The sequence below is a fragment of the Nuphar pumila genome, chromosome 15 (assembly GCF_984573655.1).
Source record: "Nuphar pumila chromosome 15, dmNupPumi1.hap1.1, whole genome shotgun sequence".
Lineage (NCBI taxonomy): Eukaryota > Viridiplantae > Streptophyta > Magnoliopsida > Nymphaeales > Nymphaeaceae > Nuphar > Nuphar pumila.
In genome coordinates, this window is record NC_143263.1 from 81274613 (window position 1) to 81297892 (window position 23280).

Sequence of the window (23280 nt, forward strand, 5' to 3'; positions counted from 1 at the left end):
GGGTAAGATTTGCCAAAAACAATACAAAGCCCCAATTCATGGTAAGCCAGAAAAGTGATAGGAAGAAACCATGAGGTAGCTGCCTACCACTTTTCTAACCTACCAAGCTTTTGAAGTTTTTTCTTTTTTATATTTTTCTTAAATTTGACCACACAAATGTGTTCTGTATGTTTGATTTTATACTGATGGACTCTTGGATCATCCAATTTATAAGGTTTAAAAATCATCGATCAAGGCTTAAAAAATCATGTTTTTTATCAAAAAAATATAAACCAAATATTGTTTTCTTGCTAATTATCCATGCTCATTTGTGAAAAACAACAGGAAAAACCCTTTCGCTCGCAGTAAGCTTGGGGTAGGCTAAAAAAATGATAAGCAGCTACCACTTTTCTTGCTTATATATAACTACCGTTGGAGCTGCTCACCTCTTTTTCCTTATCAGGCTTTTGAAGGGGTTTTATATGCTTTTCTTAAATATGACCATACAAATGTGTTTTATATGCTTGATTTTACACTTTCCACTGGTGGCTATGATTACTTACTCAATCCCCACTCTCATTTTCATTCCCATCACCACCATCACCTCCTCCAACTCCTCGTTCATTGTTGGTACCGTAATCATCCTCACCATCTTCACCTCCTCACACTGGCCGTGTAAGAGAGAGAAAGTGGGGGAGTCCAAAGAGTACAATGGTGGCAATCGCCACAATCACCATCGTTACCACAGAGCGTCATCATCGTTAATCATTAACCAACCATAAAGAAACACATGGGGCCCGCCAGTATTTCTACTAAAGAACAAAAAAAAAAGAAAAGAAATAAAAACCCACTCGGGAGTATGGCAGGAAGCGCAAGTTGGTGCAGATGATTCCTTTTCCATTCTGTCTTTCCTCTGGTTGAAGACATGTAACCGTCACCACCACCACCATTACATCCTTTTCATCACTGGGGGTTTCCTCTTTGATCTGGATCACCCCATCAAGGTATTGCAGAAATAGATTTGAATTACTTTTGTTGGTAGATCTTCAAAATTTTCCTTTTCTCTTTTCTGTGTTATCTTTTTCAATTTGTTTCATGAATCCTTGAACATGGTGGTGTATCTGTTTTACTGTTAAGTTGTTGATAAATGGTTGAATACGAGTGGAATTTAAGTTTTTTTATCTGATTAAATTTGTTCAATGCCATTGCCATATGTTAAAGTGGTTAGCAGACTTCTCGTTTTGGTATTATAATGGTACTGTAACTATGTAAGAACCATGTGTTTCTTTTGATTTTCTTTTTCTATCTGTTTACTTGAAATGTATATGTTTTTAAATGGCATTGTCAACATCAATCCGACCCAACAAAGCCGATTATAGAATCTCTAATTTATTTCTTTTGTAAATGTGAGTGAGTGATGTGTATTGGTGATGTTCTAATTGGAAGGCATTTTGGCATTCGTTCAGTTCTTATTGAACTGCAATTGAGTGATCGCAATAATTCGGCTTTTAGAACGAAAGATCGGTAGATGGGTTCACGATTCCCATCCCATCAGCTGAGCAATGGCCTGTATGTATCGGGCCGACCAGAACAGCCGAAGGAGAGGCCACCCACCATGACCTCCACTGCCATGCCATACACCGGTGGAGACATTAAGAAATCTGGGGAGCTTGGCAAGATGTTTGATTTCGGTTTTGACGGTTCAAAGTTGAAGAAATCAGGCCCATTGTCTTCTGGTGGTTCTAGCCTCAATTCAGTGCATACAGTTGCTAGCATGAATAGGCAGAGATCAAACTCTGGCCCGCTTAATAAACATGGGGAGTATGTTAAAAGGACTTCTGGTCCACTTAGGCAGAACTCCGGCCCGCTTGCTCCTATGCTCCCTACAACTGGGCTCATAACTTCAGGCCCGATCTCTTCGGGACAGTTGAATTCATCTGGCATGCCTCGGAAAAAGTCGGGTCCTTTGGGCTCTTCAGCACTGGCTAAATTCCCCAGCTTTTCTACTGCACAAAATCAACCTGTTACCAATCTCACAGATGAAGAAGATTATTCTTTCATGAGGAACTTCCCGAAGCCTATTCTGTGGTCTGTGATTCTGGTGTTTGTGATGGGATTCATAACTGGTGGATTCATCCTCGGAGCTGTCCACAATGGAATCCTACTCCTCGTGGTTGTTATCCTTTTTACAGCTACTGCATCAGTTTTCTCTTGGAATTCATTTTGGGGAAAAAGAGCTGCTATTGGTTTCCTTGCAGGTTATCCAGATGCAGAACTGCGGACTGCAAAAAATGGGCAATATGTCAAGGTTACTGGGGTAAGGAACATTTTCATGAAAATTCTCTAGTAAGTTTTCAAGTAATATGTCAAATTTGAATCTAGCTTAAACTCATACCCTGCACCTCACTTTGAACTGCACTCTTGCTTGGAATTCAAGATTTATTTTCTCGAGCCGTGACAGCTATCAAACTCATATGTTCAAGTCATAGCAGATGATTGTTTGGCATTAGCCCTCGTCTTGAGCTCCCCCTCTCTGGATGTCTTTGATGTGTCTAAAGATCAAGATTTTTCTGTTTCAGTTTTGTCTATGTGCCAATGGACCATTTCAATTTATTTGTGGGAGCATTTTTCTTGAAAGCTATAATTGTGGCATGATTAACCCAAACATATTGTGTCATGAGTTAAAAGTCCAGTGATTTTCGGGGTCTACCTTTAAATATTATGTGTCCTTTATTTTTCTTTCATGATTTATTTTGAATGCTGTTTCTTAGTAGATTTTACTGGAAATTTTGGCATTTATGCAATCAAATTTTGTATTGCATATATGGGATGGAAAGCTCATTATGTTATTCTCCATACTTATAAGATGTGATAAGTCGGGGGTAGTTTTGGCTGTGCATCAGTTAGACTTCATGTGACACCTGACTTGTTTCCCACTTCAAGTAGGACATATTGCAGTTATTGTAAGCTTAAGCAATTGAGAAGCATTCAAGTGGGTTCTGTTGGTAATTGGTGTCATCATACCATTCTGCATGGTTTTCTCTAGTTCTTCTCCTATCTTGATCTTGTTCACTGTCATATTTCTCTCCTATTCTTATCATAATGACTCTATGTCACATAGGTGCAGGTGCGGGTGCAGATACGAGTGCGGGTGTGGTGATGCGGCACTTTAAAAAAACTTGGGTGTGGGGGTGCGGGGAGGGTATATATAGTTTTAAGTTAACACTACATGCATGTGTGTGCATTTATGTATATATATATAGAGAGAGAGATAAAAATGAACTTGGTTAAGGTTAACTGAATCTACTTTTGGACAGAAATGGACCTCATTCTAGTTGACTTCACTTGACACAAAGGAAGCCGTGTCCAAGTGTCCCACCCGCATGGGTGCGGGTGCGGTGCCCTGTTAGAAGAGTCCATGTTACATAGTAATGCCTGTTCAACCATAGTTGCAATTCTTGTTTTGTCCTTTGCCAGCTGTTTTTGTCAGATTCTCATCTCTTTCTTTTGTTTTTTTTCAATTGTTCTGTAATTTTCATTTTGAATTTTTGTGCTTATTTAGATTATCTTGGTCAGCATTCCAACGTTTTAGCCTTTAAAATGCCGTAGTCAACAACTAATTCTATTGATGACAGCTTCAGAAGCTTTCTTTTGAATGAAGGAGAAGGGATGGAGAGAAGGCATCTTATGAGATGGGAGATGGTTAGCAGGCCAAGTTGGAAGTAGTGGTTGGTTTGAGAAGATTGATTGATATCAGTATGGCTGCCCTTGCGAAGCTTGCTTTGCATATCTATGAAAGAAATTTGACTTGGAGCCTCATGATAAGAAATGAACATCTCTATAAAAGAAGCATGTTGTCAATCTATGAGGTCTGTGGAGGATCTTACACCTGGAAATGCTTTGAAGATGGGATTTAATCAATAAGGTAGACCAACTAACTAGTAGATTTGCTCAACAATGTTGTATTTTCAGTGATTCATGAAAGTGGCCGTTGGTGGTGGGATAGTGGATCCCTTGAAGAAGGCTTCTGGATCTTGATAAGTGCTCATGGAAAGTTGACGATGGTAAATCGGCAAAATCTTGGACAGACCCATGGTTTAGAATCTAGATGTTCCTTTGATTTTCATGACAGTCATTTGAACTAAAATCAATGCATAACAAGCTTGCTTGCACTGTAACGGCCCGACAAATTTCAACCCAAAAATACCATAAATTTTTTTCCTTTTTTTTTCAAGTTTACAAAATGTTGATTTTATTATATATATATATATATTTAAAATATAATAATGCAACGGTCTCGTCAACGGACTCGTTCCAACCGTACCAAGTACTAGACGGCCCGCCTGAGCGCAAGTGCGAGCGTGTCTTAGCCTCCTAGTACCAGATCCGGTACGGAACCACCGTCAACAAATCTGATTAAACCATTACACAAAAGAAATTATTAAACCAAATATTTCATCATTGGCATTGCCTTAACCGAAATAAGCTCTAGGGAGTCAGCCTACGCATGCACCGACGTTTAATAGCTCTATAGGACAAAGTTCAAAATTAAAGCATCCAAATGATAAAATCCTAAGTTATTACTTATGTGAGTAAACATAGTGGAACAATATTAATTTTTGAAATCAATTTCATAAACTAGTTTCTTGGTTAAATCTCTCGGACACTACATTTCAAACATCACTACCATCACATACCATGAATAAAAATTTACTGAACATTAAATAATCTCATTTCAGTATTGAACCATTAAAGCAATTGTTCGATTTAAATAGTCATTCAAATAATTAATAATTATCAAATGTAAAAGAAACAAGGAGGCCTTGGGATCATTGAAAACATCAGCGTGTACAACCCCCTCCAGCATCCTGCACTCGCTCCAACTATCACAGATCACCTGAAAAACATTTTATTTTGAAAGCATGAGACTTTGGAAAGTCCCAGTAAAATTTACACAGCTAATGCAAGATACAACACAAAGTTTGCATGATATAAATAACTAAGAACTACATCAACTATCAGAAAGTAGATATAATATTTTCACAAGGTATTCATGCATCCATAATTCATAAACAAGTATGAAATAACAATCTTAAGCATTTATAACATCAATTTCAAATGAGATCAAGATATGTATCAATGAGCATGGATTCAAACTTTCAAGAACAGGAATAAGATACAGTAAAGTAAAGTGAACAAGTAATTTATGTCCCACTTGATTACCATGGCCTACCTGGGTATGACGTAGGACCAACCCGAAACAGACTAGACTACCCGGGTGTTTATTATGCTATGTATTTTAGTTTTTTGGATTAGCTACTGAGTCGTATCCCCCAAGGACAGAGTCAAATTATGAGAGGTAGCGGCGTGCTCCGAGAGAATTCTACTTGGGGGCGTGGCTTTAGGCCACAATGATGATCATGATCACTCACTTTTGCAGAAATTCTCAAGAACATGCCCACCTAGGATAAAAGTAGCAGTCCTCGTCCCCTTAAATTATCTGGGTTGGGAGCCTGTCGAGGTATTGCCTCTCACAACTCAAAATAAATAAGGACCCAAAGAGTTCATACCGTCTACCCTCTCTAAGGTAAACCAAACCAGTCTTTCCGGTTCAACATACCTTGGTAAAGGGATACCCGAAAATATATCACAAGGTTATCTTTATGAATTAGGCCATAGGTAAATGCAACTGCTATTTAGGCTAGTGCATTGCCATCTCACTATTCCCTCTTATGGAACCGTAAATTATTTTAATTTCATCAAGCACACCAAGTGTCTATACAACCTTGGGGGATTTCTATCAATCCTGCATGCATTTCCAAATACTGCATCTCAAAGCATGACATGCATTATTAATAAGGAATCATGTCAACATGTTGTTTAGCAATTCATTCATGCAATATCACAATATTTCAAATATTCAAGAACAAACATGCAGTAATATCAATATACATCATTCTGCATCTCCACATATGGCCAATATGTAACAAAATTAACATGTTCATATTCATTTTTCACATGCTTTGCATTTACCAACATGTTTATACTCAGTTTATCATGAAATGACATAATTAAACTGCCATAATGGAATAATTTCACAAATTTTAATCATAATATGTGTGGGAGCCTTTTTCCTCAGAAAAAGGGCATCCCTACACCATAATCCTATCTTACCAAAAGCAATCAAACTCACCTTTATATCTATCACAAACATTTATATCGGATCTAGTATGATTCAAAACTGAATTTATGAGAAGTTTAACGAAAACATCAAAATATAATTAAAGCCATAAACCCGACTTTGCCGATAAGAGTTCCCATAAACTCTCACCGAGCAAATGGATATGACTCCAATTAATATCTTGACTTTTCAGTTTTCAAATCATATCAGACCTAAATAAAATATCCATGATAACATAAAAATTAAAAAATTCACTGCAACTAACTCGTAACAAAAAACACATAAGTCTTTTTCCCCGATCCAGGCCCCCATAAGCCCAAACCGGAAAGGCTTATATATTTCTAATTACGTTCAGTTGTCATCATGCTTAAACAAGATGAATACATATAACTTAATTTAGTTCATGTTGTACAAACTTATAAACATTCATATCTCATCAACATATGCCTTTGGAAGAGTCAAAATTTAAGAACAACTCCAAAACCCTAAATCGATTTCGGAGAAATCGGGGTCTTGATTATCATACGAAGAAACCATCAGATATTCATTAAATCAAGCATGAATCCTGAGATTTAATGAACTAACATGTTGAATATGATAATCTAATTAAGAGTATTTGCTTTTGGAATCAATCAAAATAGTTAATTTACAATACAATAGAAATTGAGTTATGTCACACATATACAACTCACCTAAACTTTTATTCAGATCTTCTCACATGTTTAGCACTTTATTTTTTATTCCATAGGGTTTATAAACACTGATAATATGCCATGCATGTCAAAAATATATTTAAAACCCTAAGGTCCACACACATTACTACTTAAATACAAGCATAAGTCTTCAGGGAAACTCGAATCCCTGTTGACCCATTTTTATAAAATATGTCAGGAATAACAGAACACATAAAATCACGATGATTTTATCGTGGTTACCTGTACTTGTCAAGAACACAACCCAATAAATCGATCTCAAAAACAATAAATATAGAAATAAATAAAAATCTTTTACGAAACCCTATTCTGACAGAGTTTCGATCCAGAATCTGTAAACTGCAAGATTTTTATCAGACTAATGTATTTCTTGGAATTTATATAAAACGTTTTTGACCAAACCATTTTTACACGGTCTGTTATTATGTATTAAGATTCACCTAAATTTTTTATAAAATATTTGGAGTCGTTTTTCTTGGGCATTTACGTCTTTTATCAGAGATGGGTAGAAACATATAACCAGAGCAAAAAACTAGGGCTCTGTTAAGACAAATGTTTCTTTCTCAATACAAATCCAAAACAGATGAAACAAGATTATAAATTCAAAATCAAGATGTGTAGATCATCATAGTTATTTTATTTAGATTTTTTGGAATAATATTCAAAGAGATATTGATTTATTTTCGAAACGGGTGGGGAATAACATATCAGTCATCACAGATTTAGATTTTTCAGAAAATGTTTTTGTAAAAACTCTTTTTAAGATCATAAAACCTTTGAAATCTCATTATTTTAGATTTGATCAGATTCAATATGGATTAACTCATGAATAATACCATCAATAATCAAGATATGATTGAATCTAATACAAGCCAACGAAGAAACTCTATTTAGGCATGTTTCTCAAAATCGTTTTTATGAAAAACTCATGATTCATCTTCTTCGAATCCAAATAATGATTTCTTCAAGAAAGAAAACATGTATAAAAGATAATATGCTGCTGAAAATAAAAATAACTCAGATATGCAGGGTTAATGTATATAAAATCAGTTAATCCAATCTCTACACTACCACCACTAACGAGGTATGTGCAGGTTTAATGGCTGCATAACTCTTCTTCAGACCTCCTAGACATTTTGGAGGAGAGAGAAAGCAAAAAGCAAAAAGAAAAAAAGAAGAGAGAAAGAAAGAGAGAGAGAGAATTAAACTTGTTAATCCTCCTCATGAGGGCCTCTATTTATAGATGGGCTTAGACAAAAGTCTCATCTCTAATATAAGAAGTTAATATTTATTAATATCTTTTATTAATAAAATAAAAAAATAAATTATGGGTCCTAATTCATTAAATTTTGAAATTAATTAAGCTAGAGAAGAAAAATGAGAACTTCTTACCTTGGCTTGGGCTATAGTAACATGATAACCTCTCAGGAGGCCTACAAACCCAAGGACTTGATAGAATTTGATGTTTAAATAGTCGATTTGATAGCCCTCAAAATGCAGATCATCGTGGTGGCCTTAGATTAATCGTATACACACGGATTGACAAGAAAATTTAGTCGATGTCAAAAAACGTTAATTTTTGACTTATAATTAGTCATAAACTTTGGTCGATGATAAAATACTCAAATCAACACCAATTTGGGCATATAGATAGTCGATTTTGATGCCTCGAAATGAGGAACATCAAGGTTGAATCTGATTTAATAAGTAAGATGCTGATCGACCAAATTTTTTATTGAAACAATAATGACGTTGTTAAGAGTGTCCGATCCTATGAGTCCAATCTATATTATGGGACAAAATGTATGTTTTTCAGAAGATTTTAGCAGCAGTCGACTGAAAGATTTTTCAGTCTACTGATGATATTATCAGTCGACTAATTTTATCTCTAGTCGACTAAGTTTCAAAAGTTTAGATTTTCAAACGGCTCGATAAACAGATCAGTCGGCCGACGATAACTGTCAGTCTACTAATAACTAACTATTAGTCGACTAACTACTGTTCCAGTCGATTAATTTTGCCGTTTTTCCTGAAACCTTAAAAAGACGTGTCTTTTCATTTTTCAAATGTTTTGATCGTTCAAAATGGACTGTTTTGACATCCTTTAATACCCTCAACGTATGAAAACTTTCAACTATAAATATGAGTGCATTTTACACTTAAAAGTACTTCAATTCAATCAATTTGAATCAATTACTCTTTGCTTTTCACTCATATTCATTTTCTCACTCACGTGATATTTTTCACTTCTGTTTTTCACTCAAATTCCTTTGAGAGATAGTGAATTCGTGAGTAGAGTATTTCAACAACCTCAAAAGCCAATTGCATCTCACTTGCATTAAAAAGAAGAGCTCATAGGTTGTATTGTAAGTTGTTACTTATTTTCTGTAAAAGGAAGGACTCCTTGGTTTAAAGAAGTTGTTTGCTTTCAGTAGGTGTGTTACTGAAAGTGGAACCAGATTTGGTCTGTATGATCTTGTAGTTACATAAGGTTGATAGTGAAAATCTCAAGCGGGTTTTGCTTGGGGACTGGATGTAGGTCGGGAAAGACCGAACCAGGATAAATTATTGTGTTCTTTGTGTGTTTGCTTTTCAAATTGCAAAATCCGTTAATATTCCGCAGACAATTTTTAAAAAGCACTATTCACCCCCCTCTAGTGCTCGTTGCCTCGATCCTACTGCACTTTCAGTGATATCCTTGTTTGGGAGGAAAAAATCCTTGTTTGTGAGAGTATGTATAAAAGAAATATTACTTGACATTTTTCCAATCTATGTTTATTTTTAGTCAAAAGATCATCATAATTTTCTGTTATCCATAATATAATTAAGGTCCTTTGGCCGGTTCCTCTTTTTATAATTCTTTGACATTTTCTAGTTTCTATTTATTGTGAAGAATAAAGTTGTCATATTACTACTCTATGTATATTGTGCTGAATTTTGTTTCTCTGGTTTTATTATTTTTTTGTGTTTCAGTTGTGTGACACACTTTTTCTAATAGTACTAATTACTTTTAGTACTTGAAAGTTCATTCCATCAGATAGAGGTTTTTTTCTAGTATAATCATGAGCCAATATACAAGAAAAGCATTTTTCTTGATTTTACATTATGGACTTCATAATGTAGTGAAGCATATTCCATATGCAAATTTCTTGTTTAGATGCCTGAAATTTTAGAGCCTGTTTGTGTCAGCAATTAATAAAAGACATGATTCAGATAATTCATCTTTTCAGGTTGTCACCTGTGGAAATGTTTCACTTGAGTCTTCTTTTCTGAAGATTCCTAGATGCATATACACATCTACAAGTTTATATGAGTACAAGGGATGGGACTTCAGGGCTGCAAATGCAAAGCACAGACATTTTACATGGGGACTAAGATCTTTGGAGGTTGGTTAGCATCTCCTATCTTCTCTCTTATAGAGCTGTTAAATTTTGTGTCCGAAAAATCACCGGAAGCCAATTGAGAGAGTCCTAAGGGCATGCCATATGTGGTGTCATGGTTCCTTTTGCAGTTATATGTTTCTAGATTTTAAGATATATTGGTCTGTAACTCTATCTTGATCATGTTATTGAGAAGCCCCAATGGATGGTCATGACATTAATATTTGTATTTAATGAGGGGCTTAAGTGTCAGACGCAGAAAATTTTTTAAGTGTACCTCATATACAAAAGCAATGCAGATTTTTATCTGTGGCAAAGAAAACAAACTAGCATCTATATATGTATCAGGGGTATAATGAGATGCGTTCACATACATGCACACAATGCAGACACGTGGATGTAAAGTGCAAGAGAATATTTTGAAGTACAGGGGCCTTCCTTTTATTTACAACAGCCAGACATTTGTTCATCACTTGTGGAATGTGATATTTGATGGAAAGCTGGGATCTAGAACATCTATACCTGCTTAAATGTCTGTTTGCATGGAATCCAAAGTTTGGTTTAATGAGTTTTTTTGACTTGCAACACATATTCCACAAAATGATGAGGCAGTGGCAGAGTTAACTAATAAACAAGAATCTCTTCCATCTGTTTTGTGGAATATTGTTCTAGTATTTTACATATTCATAAGATAACGTTCTTGGCATGAAAAGGTAGAGTAGATGACTGAAACTCCCAAATGTGATATCAAAAGATAGAGATCACTTCTAGAAAAAATAAAAGAATAAATGTTAGAAATACTCTTCTGCAATGGATAAGACAGTCACAAATACAATAACATTTTACATTCTTAAACTCTTGATTTTCCAATAGTGATACTTATGTTTCTTCAACAAAATCATTACTTTTTTTTACCCTGTATGTAGTTCTTCCAGACATAAACAAGATGAAAATTGTAGCTTGTGATCAAACCCTGAACCTCAAGTACCACACAAAGGCTCAATCTGCCTCCTTTTTTATTCATGAAAATTGGATTACCTTCAATATGGATAGCACCCTTAATGTCAGCATAGATAACTGACAAACGTGCAAATGTAGATACCATTGCACTATATTCTACATCAATATTTTGTCTGGGAATTTATTGTGTTTCTTGCTCTTCTATGGAGTTCAACTAATGACTTGGAAATCTACTAACCAGATTGATATTATTTGCATCTCATCACAGTCTACATCAAAATAGTCTTCCAGCCTAAGCAGAGGTCATTTAAATAATAAGATATGCTAAAGAAATTCCTTCCAATGGTGAAACCTACATGAGATAACAACCATGTGGAGTGTTTAATGAGGAACGAAAAACAAAAATGTATGAACATGTACTGTGTTTGTACAAGAAATCATTTGTTAATCTGCAACCAGTTGCGTGTATGTAAATCAACTATGGAAGCTTTCTGTTCAGTAATTCCTTCTTTTGTAGCTAGAGCTATTCAGGAGTATTGGCTACCTTATCATCCAGAAAATGAGCATCATATATGCTGGCTTGAGAAGCATAAATGTGTTAAAGATCTGTAATTTGCTGTATTGAAGTAGCCGATACAAGCTATCTGTAGCACCTGACAAGGTCATCCTTTTATCCTTTGATTCGGCTTCACAAAATGTTCACTTATCATCATCTTGCATACAGTGGACATACAAGGCTAGTATAATGGTTGGAATAGCAACTACAGGATCACATGTGCTTTTGAAACAGTGAATCTCATAATTTGGTTAGGCTTGAATATTTTGTTAGTGAAGGAAAATAGTAAACAAATTCCCCTTGATATAATAAATGTTGGTACATATTGTTGGAACTTCTATATGTTAAAAGAACTACATTTTTGTAATAATCTTTTTATATTTTTTTATTTTAAGTTTTTTGTCTTTTTAGTCAAGTCAAAGTCAACACAGTTGACTATTTGACTAGCCGTTGGGCTGTTCCCAACGGCTATAGTCTTTTTTCAAGTCTATAAATAAGGGTTCATTACCCCATTGTAAAGAAACTTGTAGTGAGGTTTTTCTCTCAATAATATTTGGTATTTCATGTGTATTGTGCCTTAGTGCACTTTGTGATATTTATGCCTTAGTGCATTTAACGAGTGGATGTTCTTGTTAAGTTTTGACAAACTTGATTATTTGTGAGATTATTTACATGATATCAGAGCTTGGTTTATACTCACTCGTAAAGGTTGTCTCGTAAAGCGTGCATTGGTGGGCTGCCTTGTGAAGCGTGTTCGTGATTCTTCTTTGGCAGTGGTTCTCTTCTTCTTCTTCTCAACATGGGTGAATACATCCCGCATAATTCAAGCAACTTTAATTTTATTCCACAATTCAAGCTTGATGGTAGCAATTACATCATTTGGGCGGGACATTTGGAGACATTCATAAAAGGTCAAGGTTTATGGGGGTACGTGAGAGGTACTATCTTTGAACCTACTCCTAAAATTACAATATGTGAAAATGGTGTTGAAACAAGTCTCAAAGAAAAAAAAGAGACAAAGCAATGGAGGAATATTACAAAAAAATAGATGAATGATATGAAAAATGCCAAGATTCTTTCATGGATGCTAAGTGGAGTCGAAAAAAAAATTGCTTCAAATCTCTTGTGTTACAAAAAGGCAAGGCATGAGAGTATCTTAGAGGTATGTTTACCAAAAAAGATATGACCCATAAGTATTATCTACAAGAAAATGCTAGAAATATCAGACAAGGAGATAAGAATGTTAGAGATTATTTTATGGAATTATCTTTCATTTGGACTCAAATTGCTCAATTTGAACCCAAATGGGAAGGTAAGTGTATTGAGATGCGGAGGACTCAAGTTGAAGAAGATAGACTCTTTGCTTTCCTTTATGGATTGAGACCCGACTTTGAACAAACTAGGGCTTTTTTGCTATCTTCCCCATCACCCCCTCCTATTAATGAATTTCTCACTAAACTTAGTGGAGAAGAGACTAGACTTAATATGAGTAAGAATGATAGTGTTCTTGCTACTCTTAGCAACATTCAAGAAGAGGATTGTGCTCTTGGCTCTTGCCGCCTCCAAACCGGGAAACTATATCAAACCGTATAAACCTCCTCATTTTAATAAGAATAGAGGAGAATTCAAAATAATTTGCCATAATTGCCATGAGCCCGACCACATTAATCCTCAATGTCCTATATTAAAAAAAGATTATAGACCTCAAGAAAAAAAGGTTGTTGCGGCTCCGTCAAAACAATAAGAGGATATTCTAAGTCTCAAAGATCTCTCAAAATCATTGTCTCAATTGATGGAGGCATTACAACCATTGCTTAAAGGATCTACCTCAGGAGCGGCCATTGCATCCTCTTCAACCCCTGGTATGTGCTCTTGGCTTCTTGACTCAGGAGCTTTATTTCATATGACCCCACACAAGTCTATTTTATTCGAATGTCAATCTAACTCAAATGCATCATTTGTTTTTATTGCCGATGGAACTTCCTTGAAAATAAAAAGTGTTGGGACTTTTAAAAATGATTTGACAAAACACAAGTTTTATATTTTAAAAGTTAGACTTATACCAAAACTACATCTTAACTTACTTTCAGTCTCTCAAATCTTGGATCACGGATGTGATGTCATATTCTCATCAAACAAATGTTGGGTGCAGGATCGTCAGTTTGGAAAATTGATTGGGCAAGGTTCTAGACAAGGAGATCTTTATTATATGAACTTCCTTTGTATTCTAAAGGAATCATTTTGTAATATTGCCCAAAGTTCCAAACAAAAGATATAAAAGTTTGACATCATAGACTTGGGCGTCCAAATATAAGGAAATTAAATTTTGTACCTATTAATAAGGATCTTTGCAAAGACAATTTTGAATGTAAGGAATGTTTACTTGGAAAAATGATATCTTTGCCTTTTGGACAAAGAACTTTTTACTCCTCAATGCCTTTTGAGTTGGTCCATTTAGATGTGTGGGGTCCTACTCGTATAACTTCTAAAGGAGGATTCTCCCACTCTGTTGTGTTCGTTGATGATTTCACTAGATATTGTTGGATTTACTTTCTTAAGTTTAAATCTGATGTATTTGCAACCTTCAAAACCTTCCATAATATGATTAAAAATCAATTTGAAAGCAAGATTAAAATCCTAAGAACTGATTCTGAGAAAAAATATTTATCAAATAATTTTAAACAATTCTTAAAAAATGAAGGAATTTTGCATCAAATATCGTGTCCTAGAACACCACAACAAAATGGGATTTCAGAAAGAAAACATAGACATATTATGGAGACTACAAGGATACTACTTATTTCTAAGAATATTCCAAAAAATCTTTGGGCTGAAGTTGCCTTAATCTCAGTATATCTCATAAATAAGATGCCTTCAAAAACTTTATCCAATGAAATTCTTTTGAAAAATTATTTAAATACAAACCAGATTATCAAAGACTTAGAATCTTTGGTTGCAAATGTTATGTCTTAAATGATAAAGGAGATAAAATATCTTCTAAGACTATCCCTTGTGCTTTCATTGGTTATTCTGAAACACAAAAATGGTTTAAATGTTATGATATCAGAAATAATAAACTCCTTGTCTCAAGGAATGCTAACTTTGTTGAAAATGAAAGTGGATTTGAAGAAAATATGTCACAAAACATAAATTTTGATTATTTTCTATTATTTAAACTACTTTCTAATAATGAGGATAAAGATACTTATGTAGAACCCTCTATTGAGAATGGAATAATAGTTGAACCAATAGTATACACTAGAAGAAATAGGAGCATATCCGGTGAAAATGTAAATCAAGATGATCATCAAGCATTAGAAGTTCCCTCTGAACAAATTATCATTTGTAGATCTGAACGAACCTCAAGGATTCCCAATAGATTTGTTTCTTATGACTCCTTTTCTCCTAGACATAAAGCATGCCTTCTCGACATTCATGCATATTTTGAACCCTCCTTTTATAATAAAGCAAAAAATCTAACTGAATAGGTAAAAGCCATGCATATAGAATTAGATGCTCTTAAAGGAGCCAACACTTGAAAAATTCTAAGTTTACCCGCAGGAAAGAAAACCATAGGGTATAGATGGGTCTTCAAAGTCAAGACAAAAAACGATGGATCCTTGGAAAGACATAAAGTCAGGTTAGTTGCCAAAGGATATTCTTAAGAATATGGAGTAGATTACGAAGAAACCTTTGCTCCTGTTGCCAGGATGATAACTGTTCAAATTCTTGTAGCTTTTAAAAATTAGAATATATTCCAAATGGATGTTAAAAACACCTTTTTAAATAACAATCTCAATGAGGAAGCATATATAGATGTTCCAACTGGGTTGATAGTTCCTAAAGGTACAACAACAACAACAACTACGCCTTCATCCCAAAACAATTGGGGTCAGCGATATGAACCAAAAAAGAAATTCATTTTGGGTCTTCCACATGAATCCTTTTCCTCCAATCATTTCTATCCAACGCCATGTCCTTGGTGAGGTTCAAAGCATTCATATCCTTTCCTATCATCTCCATCCAAGTCTTCCTAGGCCTACCCCGACCTCTTTTAACTAATATATTTTCCCATTTCTCCAACCTTCTAACTAGAGCATCATTAGGCCTTCGCCGAATATGTCCAAACCACCGTAAACGATTCTCTCGCATCTTATTTTCAATGAGTGCAACACCTACCTTCTTACGTATCTCTTCGTTCCGAATCTTATCTTTTATAGTTCCTAAAGGTAAAGTGCTTAAATTAAGAAAAGCACTGTATGAGATCAAACAAGCACCTAAAGCTTGGTTTGACATATTTAACAATGTTATTACAAAATATGGTTTCAAACCATGTTATACTGACACAACTTTGTTTATCAAGAACTCTTCTGCAGATATTATAATTTTACTTTTATATGTTGATGACATGTTGATTACAGAAAGTGACAAAGAAGGAATTAAAAAAGTAAAACAATTTTTGAAAAACTCCTTTGAAATGATTGATCTTAGCTTCCTAACATACTTTCTTAGAATAGAAGTATCATATTCTAACATATGATATATTCTGTCACAAACAAAATTTGCTTTAGATATCATTGACAGGTCAGGATTATAAGATGACAAAGTTGTTGACACTCCAGAGATTGTCGGAATGAAGATGCGGGCTGATGATGGAGTTTCTTTGGACAATTCAACTCCCTTCAAACAACTTGTGGGATCTCTTATGTACCTAAGTATTACAAGACCTGACATGACTCATGCTGTACATGTAGCCAATCAGTTTCAGCATACTCCAACATCAATTCATATGGGTGCAATCATAAGAATCATTAAATACATTAAAGGCACAATAAATAAGGGAGTCTTTTTATCCTCTTCTTCCTCATTAGATCTTATTGCATACTCAGATGCTGATTGAGAAGGGGATCCAAATAACAAGCATTCAACACCTGGTTTTTGCGTGTTTTTAGGTGAATCATTGATTTCATGAAAGTGCAAGAAACAACAAAAAGTGTCGCTATCATCTACGAAAGCTGAGTATAGATCAATGACGACTACTATCATAAAAATCGTGTGGCTCAAACAACTAATTTCAGATATGAAAGTTCATCTTCATAATCCTATAAGATTATGCTGTGACAACAAGAGCTCTATATACATTTCTCGAAATCATACGTTTTATGAAAGAACTAAGCATATAGAAATGGACTGTCACTTTGTTCGTGAAGAATACTTAAAGAAGACTATTGACCTTCCTTATGTGACATCGGAATATCAACTTGCTGGTTTCTTCACCAAGGCACTGTGCTCACCAAGATTCAATTTTCTACTTGATAAACTTTCAGTGATTGCACCATAAGTTTGAGAGGAAATGTTAGAAATTCTATATGTTAAAAGAAATACATTTTTGTAATAATCTTTTTATATTTTTATATTTTAAGTTTTTTTGTCTTTTTAGTCAAGTCAAAGTCAACACAGTTGACTATTTGACTAGCCATTGGGCTGTTCCCAACGGCTATAGTCTTTTTTCAAGTCTATAAATAAGGGTTCATTACCCCATTGTAAAGCAACTTTGTAGTGAGCTTTTTCTCTCAATAATATTCGGTATTTCATAAGTGTATTGTGCCTTAGTGCACTTTGTGATATTTATGCCTTAGTGCATTTAACGAGTGGATGTTCTTGTCAAGTTTTGACAAACTTGATTATTTGAGAGATTATTTACAATTATATCAAAAGGTATTCTTCTCTTTCGATTATATTCTACCCTTTGTATATCAAAATATAGTTTCTTTTCATTTATAAAAGGGACCCATTTCTGTTGGAATTATGAGATTCAAAGTTTCAGAAACCTTTATGTGTTTACAGCCACAAAGGGATTCAACGTACAGAAGGATAGAACCATCCCTCACGTAAGCATTTTGCACTTATCTGGAGTATCAAGCAAGTTCCATGATTTTTATATTTCAGTAGATGAGATGGACTGACTTGATTTCGTTATTGTCTGCCAACAACTTTTGAAAGTTATGTTTCTATGCCATCATGAAAAGGAATTTCACTACATGCCAAAAGTTTGTATTTCTTCATTCACTTTTATACTTGCTTCCATGTAATGCAAAAGCCAGTTTAATTGAGCAAAAATGATCTAATAATGTTTTTTTTTTGTCTTGCATAAAACTGTCACATATCTCTCATTTCTGGAGTTGAATTTCTCTGAAAATTTTGTAGCTGATAGCTGTACATAGTCCACAAAAGCAGTTCTGAGCTTCTATCCACAAAAGCAGTTCTGAGCTTCTACATTTAAATACTTTTTTTTGTTTGTTCATATGGTTTTTTGTCTATCAGTTTATCTGAGATTTGTTATTAAGTTCTATCATCTCTTTGTTCTTTCTTTCATTGTGCAGAGGCATGTGGTTGACTTTTACATCTCTGACTTTCAATCTGGTTTAAGAGCTTTGGTCAAAACGGGTTATGGTGCAAGGGTGACTCCATATGTTGAAGAATCAGTTGTGGTGGATATAGATAAGAACAATAAGGTATTATGTCCTGAGTTTGTCAGATGGTTGGAGCAGAGGAAACTTTCAACTGATGATTGTGTAATGCGTCTGAAAGAAGGGTACTCTACTCATGCAAGCTTCTTATTCTGCGGCATCTTGAATTAGAAAATATGCGTATCTTTATGGGAATCATAATGCTAGTGCAATGGGAATAGGTCTTTGTTTTTCATCTGTCATAATGCATTTTTTTTAAATGTCTGCTATCTTATTAGTTTATTGATAAATATAAACTTCTAAGGATCCGTTTGGATTACACTGAGAACCAGGTTATAAACCTAGTTTTCGGTGTAAACCAGGTTATGAGGCTCAAATCTGCATCAAGCTAAACATTTTAGTTATAGTGGTGATATCTTCTGATGCCTTTGATCTTAACCACTGACAAATTTGCATTTACTGAACATTGCAGGTATATCAAAGAAGGAAGTACAGTGAGTGTGATGGGAATCGTGCAGCGCAGCGAAAATATTCTTATGATTGTTGCGCCTCCTGAGCCCTTTTCCACAGGTTGCCAGTGGGCTAAATGCCTTTTACCTGCAACTCTTGAAGGAATTATATTGAGAAGTGAAGACAGTCTGAACGTTGATGTTATACCAGTTTAGCTTCAGGCCCCTCTCTAGCATTCAGAAAAACCTAGGTCGTCTGTTCCTTGTTTGAGAAAATGTCCTTTTTTTATGACACCACCTGAGGGGTGGTTGTTAGCTGGTTTGTGTATAAGGGGCTTCTCAGCATGCCCCTGTTCTGCTGCCCTTCTATCCATTATTCTTGAGCATGGTGAAGATTTTTTTTTTCGTTTGTAACCCAAAGAAACCGCACTCGGCATGAAGAACTAGTCGTGCTGGCTCAGCCTGCCATACCTAGAACTCCGAGGCTAAGACCCCTACCCCAGGGCTTATGCTGGGCATCGGCTTGGGTAAAGGGGATGCCCATGAGAATCAAACCTTGGCCGCCCGTCTAGCGGCCAAGGCCCCACCCCACTACGCCAAACCCCCTTGGGGCGTGCATGGCGAAGGGGCTGTGTAATGTTTGCTGCACAGGATCATAATTCTTAATCAGGTAAATTTTGATCAAAGATTTGATGATAAAAAATGCAGGTATTTTATGTTTTTTTAAAGGCAAGCTGGGGTTAGGCAGACCCCTACCAGGTATCATTCATACTGAATAAGAACATAATACAGTAATTCATTTTTCTCCCTTGGCAGGGAACCAATCTGGGGGGTGATCCTTCCAAGATTTTTTTGGATCCCCCACTTAGCTAACTTCACCAGGTATCGAGCTATGTAATTCGAGTTGAACTGTGGTTCCTGTACAACTATTCTTTCCTGATAGTTGTGATCGGCGGAATGCGCGATAGAACCGCACTTTGAACAGTATTTGATACTGTTTTCATATATTATTTCCTGCACATAAGATACGCCTTCTTCAACTTCGATTTCTACCGTAGGTTGTGGCTAAAAAACAAGAGGCACCTCCATTCTGAGTCTGGCAAAGTGCCATCTATCTTTCGTCCTGGTGCAGACGTCAACACCAACACAACCGCCTCCGTGATGCTCCCAAAGATATCCTCCGTCCACAACTCCGGGGAAAGGCCAGGAAGTTGGATCTACAGAGGCAGAGTGGAGTTTACCTCGAGGCGAATCGGCGCTCTCAATCTCCGTCTGTTCGTGACCATGGTCTTCCCAGCAACGCGCCAGGCGCCTTTTTCCGGAAATGATTCTATAGTGTTCCTCAATCTTAACAGATATAAGAAAGAGGCCGTCTTTCAAAGTTGATAGAGCCGAGCCAGGCTTTGCAGGTATTGCTCCCTTTTTATGTGAGAGAGATGATCTTGCTTTGTGTTTACTTTTGGCACACGCGTAGGTGGCTGCATATATATATATATATATATATATATATATATATATATATATATATATATATATATATATATATATATATATATATATATATATATATAGAGAGAGAGAGAGAGAGAGAGAGAGAGAGAGAGAGAGAGAGAGATATTCATGGATCCAAGTCCTAATATGCCTGGCTCATGATACAACTGGTTATGATATAGAAGATCTATGTTTAGGTCCAGATCCAAATGGATACATGGCAGGTTGGTAACCAATCTAAAAATTTCAGCCAAAATCATGGTTTTGCCGGATATACATAGAGATGGCAGTGGACGGGGGGAAAGTGGGGCCCCACCCCGCCTCGCCCCGTTTGGACCGGGGATGAAGGGTATGAAATGGGGATGGAGGCAGGGACGAAGGTTAAAATTCATCCCCGTTCGGGGATGGACGTACCCTTTTCCCCGCCCCGTCCCTTCCCTGCCTCAATATATATATATATATATATATATATATATATATATATATATATATATATATATATATTTGAGTGAAGTCTGCATCCAACAAAACTTATATATTATGTGTAGGGTTTTAAGAACTTAAATTAGTCAAACTTAAGTGCTATGACTTATAACCATTCAATCGAGATTCAAATCCGAAGCATTCATCTTTATTTCCAAAAAACGTAAATGGAAAAATTCTTGGATTATTTATTCATTCTAATTTGCTATATAAAAATTCTTCATCACTCATCCTGACTTGGTATTGGGGTTGCTTGTTGTGTCACAACCTTAGTAGGGTGTTTAGTGAATTAAGAAAATCGGCACACCTAGCTCCTCAAGCCATCTACTCGAATAATAAAATAACATACATCACCCGCTTATCTTGATCACCACATATATCAAATGATGTTCCTAGTAATATATCTAGGTTCTCGATTTTCACACAATAAATCATTTTTTTTTCAGGCAATAAACATATAATTTAAATATTATATACTTACAAAGCTCTTGCAGGGTTGCTGGAAGGCCGTGAACCATATATTCTTGTCTTGTTCTGATACCATAGTTGTAACACCCCAAATATTTAACTTAAATTTTTTGGAATAAATTTTTTTTATAAACATCAACAAAAATGCTTTATTAAATCCTTAGTCAATTTATTTGGGGGGTTACAAGTAATAGTACAGAAACAACAACATTAACCTCTTATATTGGAATTTTATAAGTCATTAATTACAAACTTAATGAATTTAGTAAAGTTAGAGTTCCTCAGGACATTTACAGAATTTATGGTCACATGGCACTGTTCGCAGCGATGACCATAATTGCTCGCATTTATCTGTTTCTTGGAAATATTAATTCAGAATGGGTCAGACTACCCCGTATGAGTAAGAAACATAATATCCATATAAATGTGCATATTGTCATGTGTACAAATATATGTGCAACATAATTATGTATAAATAACAACATTTAAACAAGTTCAAAATATATTGTTACTAAATCCAAGCATTCCATGACCTATTACATAAATGAAAGACATCAATGCACGACACATCATATTTATGAATCACACTTAGGTTATCACAATTTGCATGTAAAGGAAAACAGGTCTGAGCTAAACATCACATGAATGAATCACAAACATATTCTAACAATTGTAACATCAAGCAGTATGCAACTTACCTGAAGATTTTCAGAATTGCTCTAACTTTATGTTTTCTCTTGTTAATTACCCTGTAGGTACGCACAAACATTCTACATCGTAGCAGACTGAGACCATACGGGGGTTTGTTATACTTTTCCAATTAATACCCCGTATGACTAGCCGTACGGAGGTCCAAAGGGGATGGTTCACGACCGAGAGAATACACTCTAATGGCTAGAACTAAAATTAAGATGCACCATGTAACTTCTGCAGAAGACTTGGATCTACCACCTAAGACGCATTGGTAGTCCTGACCTCCTAACTCTGAGGATTGGGGACCGGGTGAGACGCCTCGTTCTCACAAAACTAGAATATTCCACGGAGTTTGTACCATCTACTCTCTCTAAGGTAGACCCTGGGTCCATAAACGTACAATCTTTCAGGTGTACCCAGAGCCCTGAGAAACTAGTAACATATACCGTTTTCAGGTATACCCAGTATCCCGGGAAAGCAGTAACATATACCATTTTTCAGGCATACCCAGAATTCTTTATTTATTATATATATTTTTTCATTCTTGTTTGTTTGGGCCCAGTAATATACACCATCTTTCAGGTATACCCATAGCCCTGGGAAAACCAATAACATGTACTATCTTTCAGGTATACCCAAAATCTAGAATTTTCATTTATATGATCATGTATTAATTTAGCTTTTGTTTTTGGTGCTAGGGTATACATATCGTACCCCACTGGTTATACTACCACATGACATACCACAACTTTAACATTTCATAAGTGCTCGCATGAAAATATCAGCATTCTGCAAAGCTGTAAGCTCAGTTTTAAACTTTCACATGCTTATGGCAGGTCAAATGCCTTTTATTTAATTTTTTTTTTTGTAAACAAGTACATACAAACCGCCACTAGTCATGAAGATGATTATTTGTACACAATAATCATGCAATCCATGTGTATCATAAGTGCTAATAGAGCACTATGAGAGTGTGGTAAGCATAATTTTAATATCGTACCACGATGCCACTGTAGTTTTTTATTGATTGGACAATTATAACCAGTATATGTATTTACCAACAAGCCACATACAAAACCATAGGCAATATGACTACATCATTACTATCTCGTTCAATCCTCAATATATACATTCTCTCTCTAAGTAGAAAATACACTCATTATGCTATTTAAAAATGTGCACCAAAGTGTTGCCAGCAAGCGCTAATGTGCAGAAAATATCAGGAGATCGAAAAAACTCGAAACCTTACATTATGATATTTACACGTATTTTTAAATCCACAACTTTGAACAGTAGCAGAAAGATTGAGAATTTTTTTTTGATACTTTGACAAAGATTTAGCAAGGACATTGAACATAAAAGTTTTAGAGTTATGTCTTATCTTTCCACAAAATCTAACAAATTGATTTTTCATTCAAAAAATCTGGAGAAAACTTGAAATTTTGGGACACTGCCCG

The 23280-nt window shown here is 35.4% G+C and overlaps 1 protein-coding gene across 1 annotated transcript; it reads left to right on the plus strand.

Annotated features, from left to right (window-relative positions):
• The first annotated feature begins 945 nt into the window (after positions 1-945).
• Positions 946-19042, plus strand: LOC149815755 (protein SHOU4-like). The gene is made up of 5 exons (XM_089989928.1): positions 946-983; positions 1446-2296; positions 10104-10259; positions 18153-18364; positions 18712-19042. The coding sequence occupies exons 2-5, from the start codon at positions 1508-1510 to the stop codon at positions 18902-18904; spliced, it is 1350 nt and encodes a 449-aa protein (XP_089846054.1). The 5' UTR covers positions 946-983; positions 1446-1507; the 3' UTR covers positions 18905-19042.
• Positions 19043-23280: the final 4238 nt, after the last annotated feature.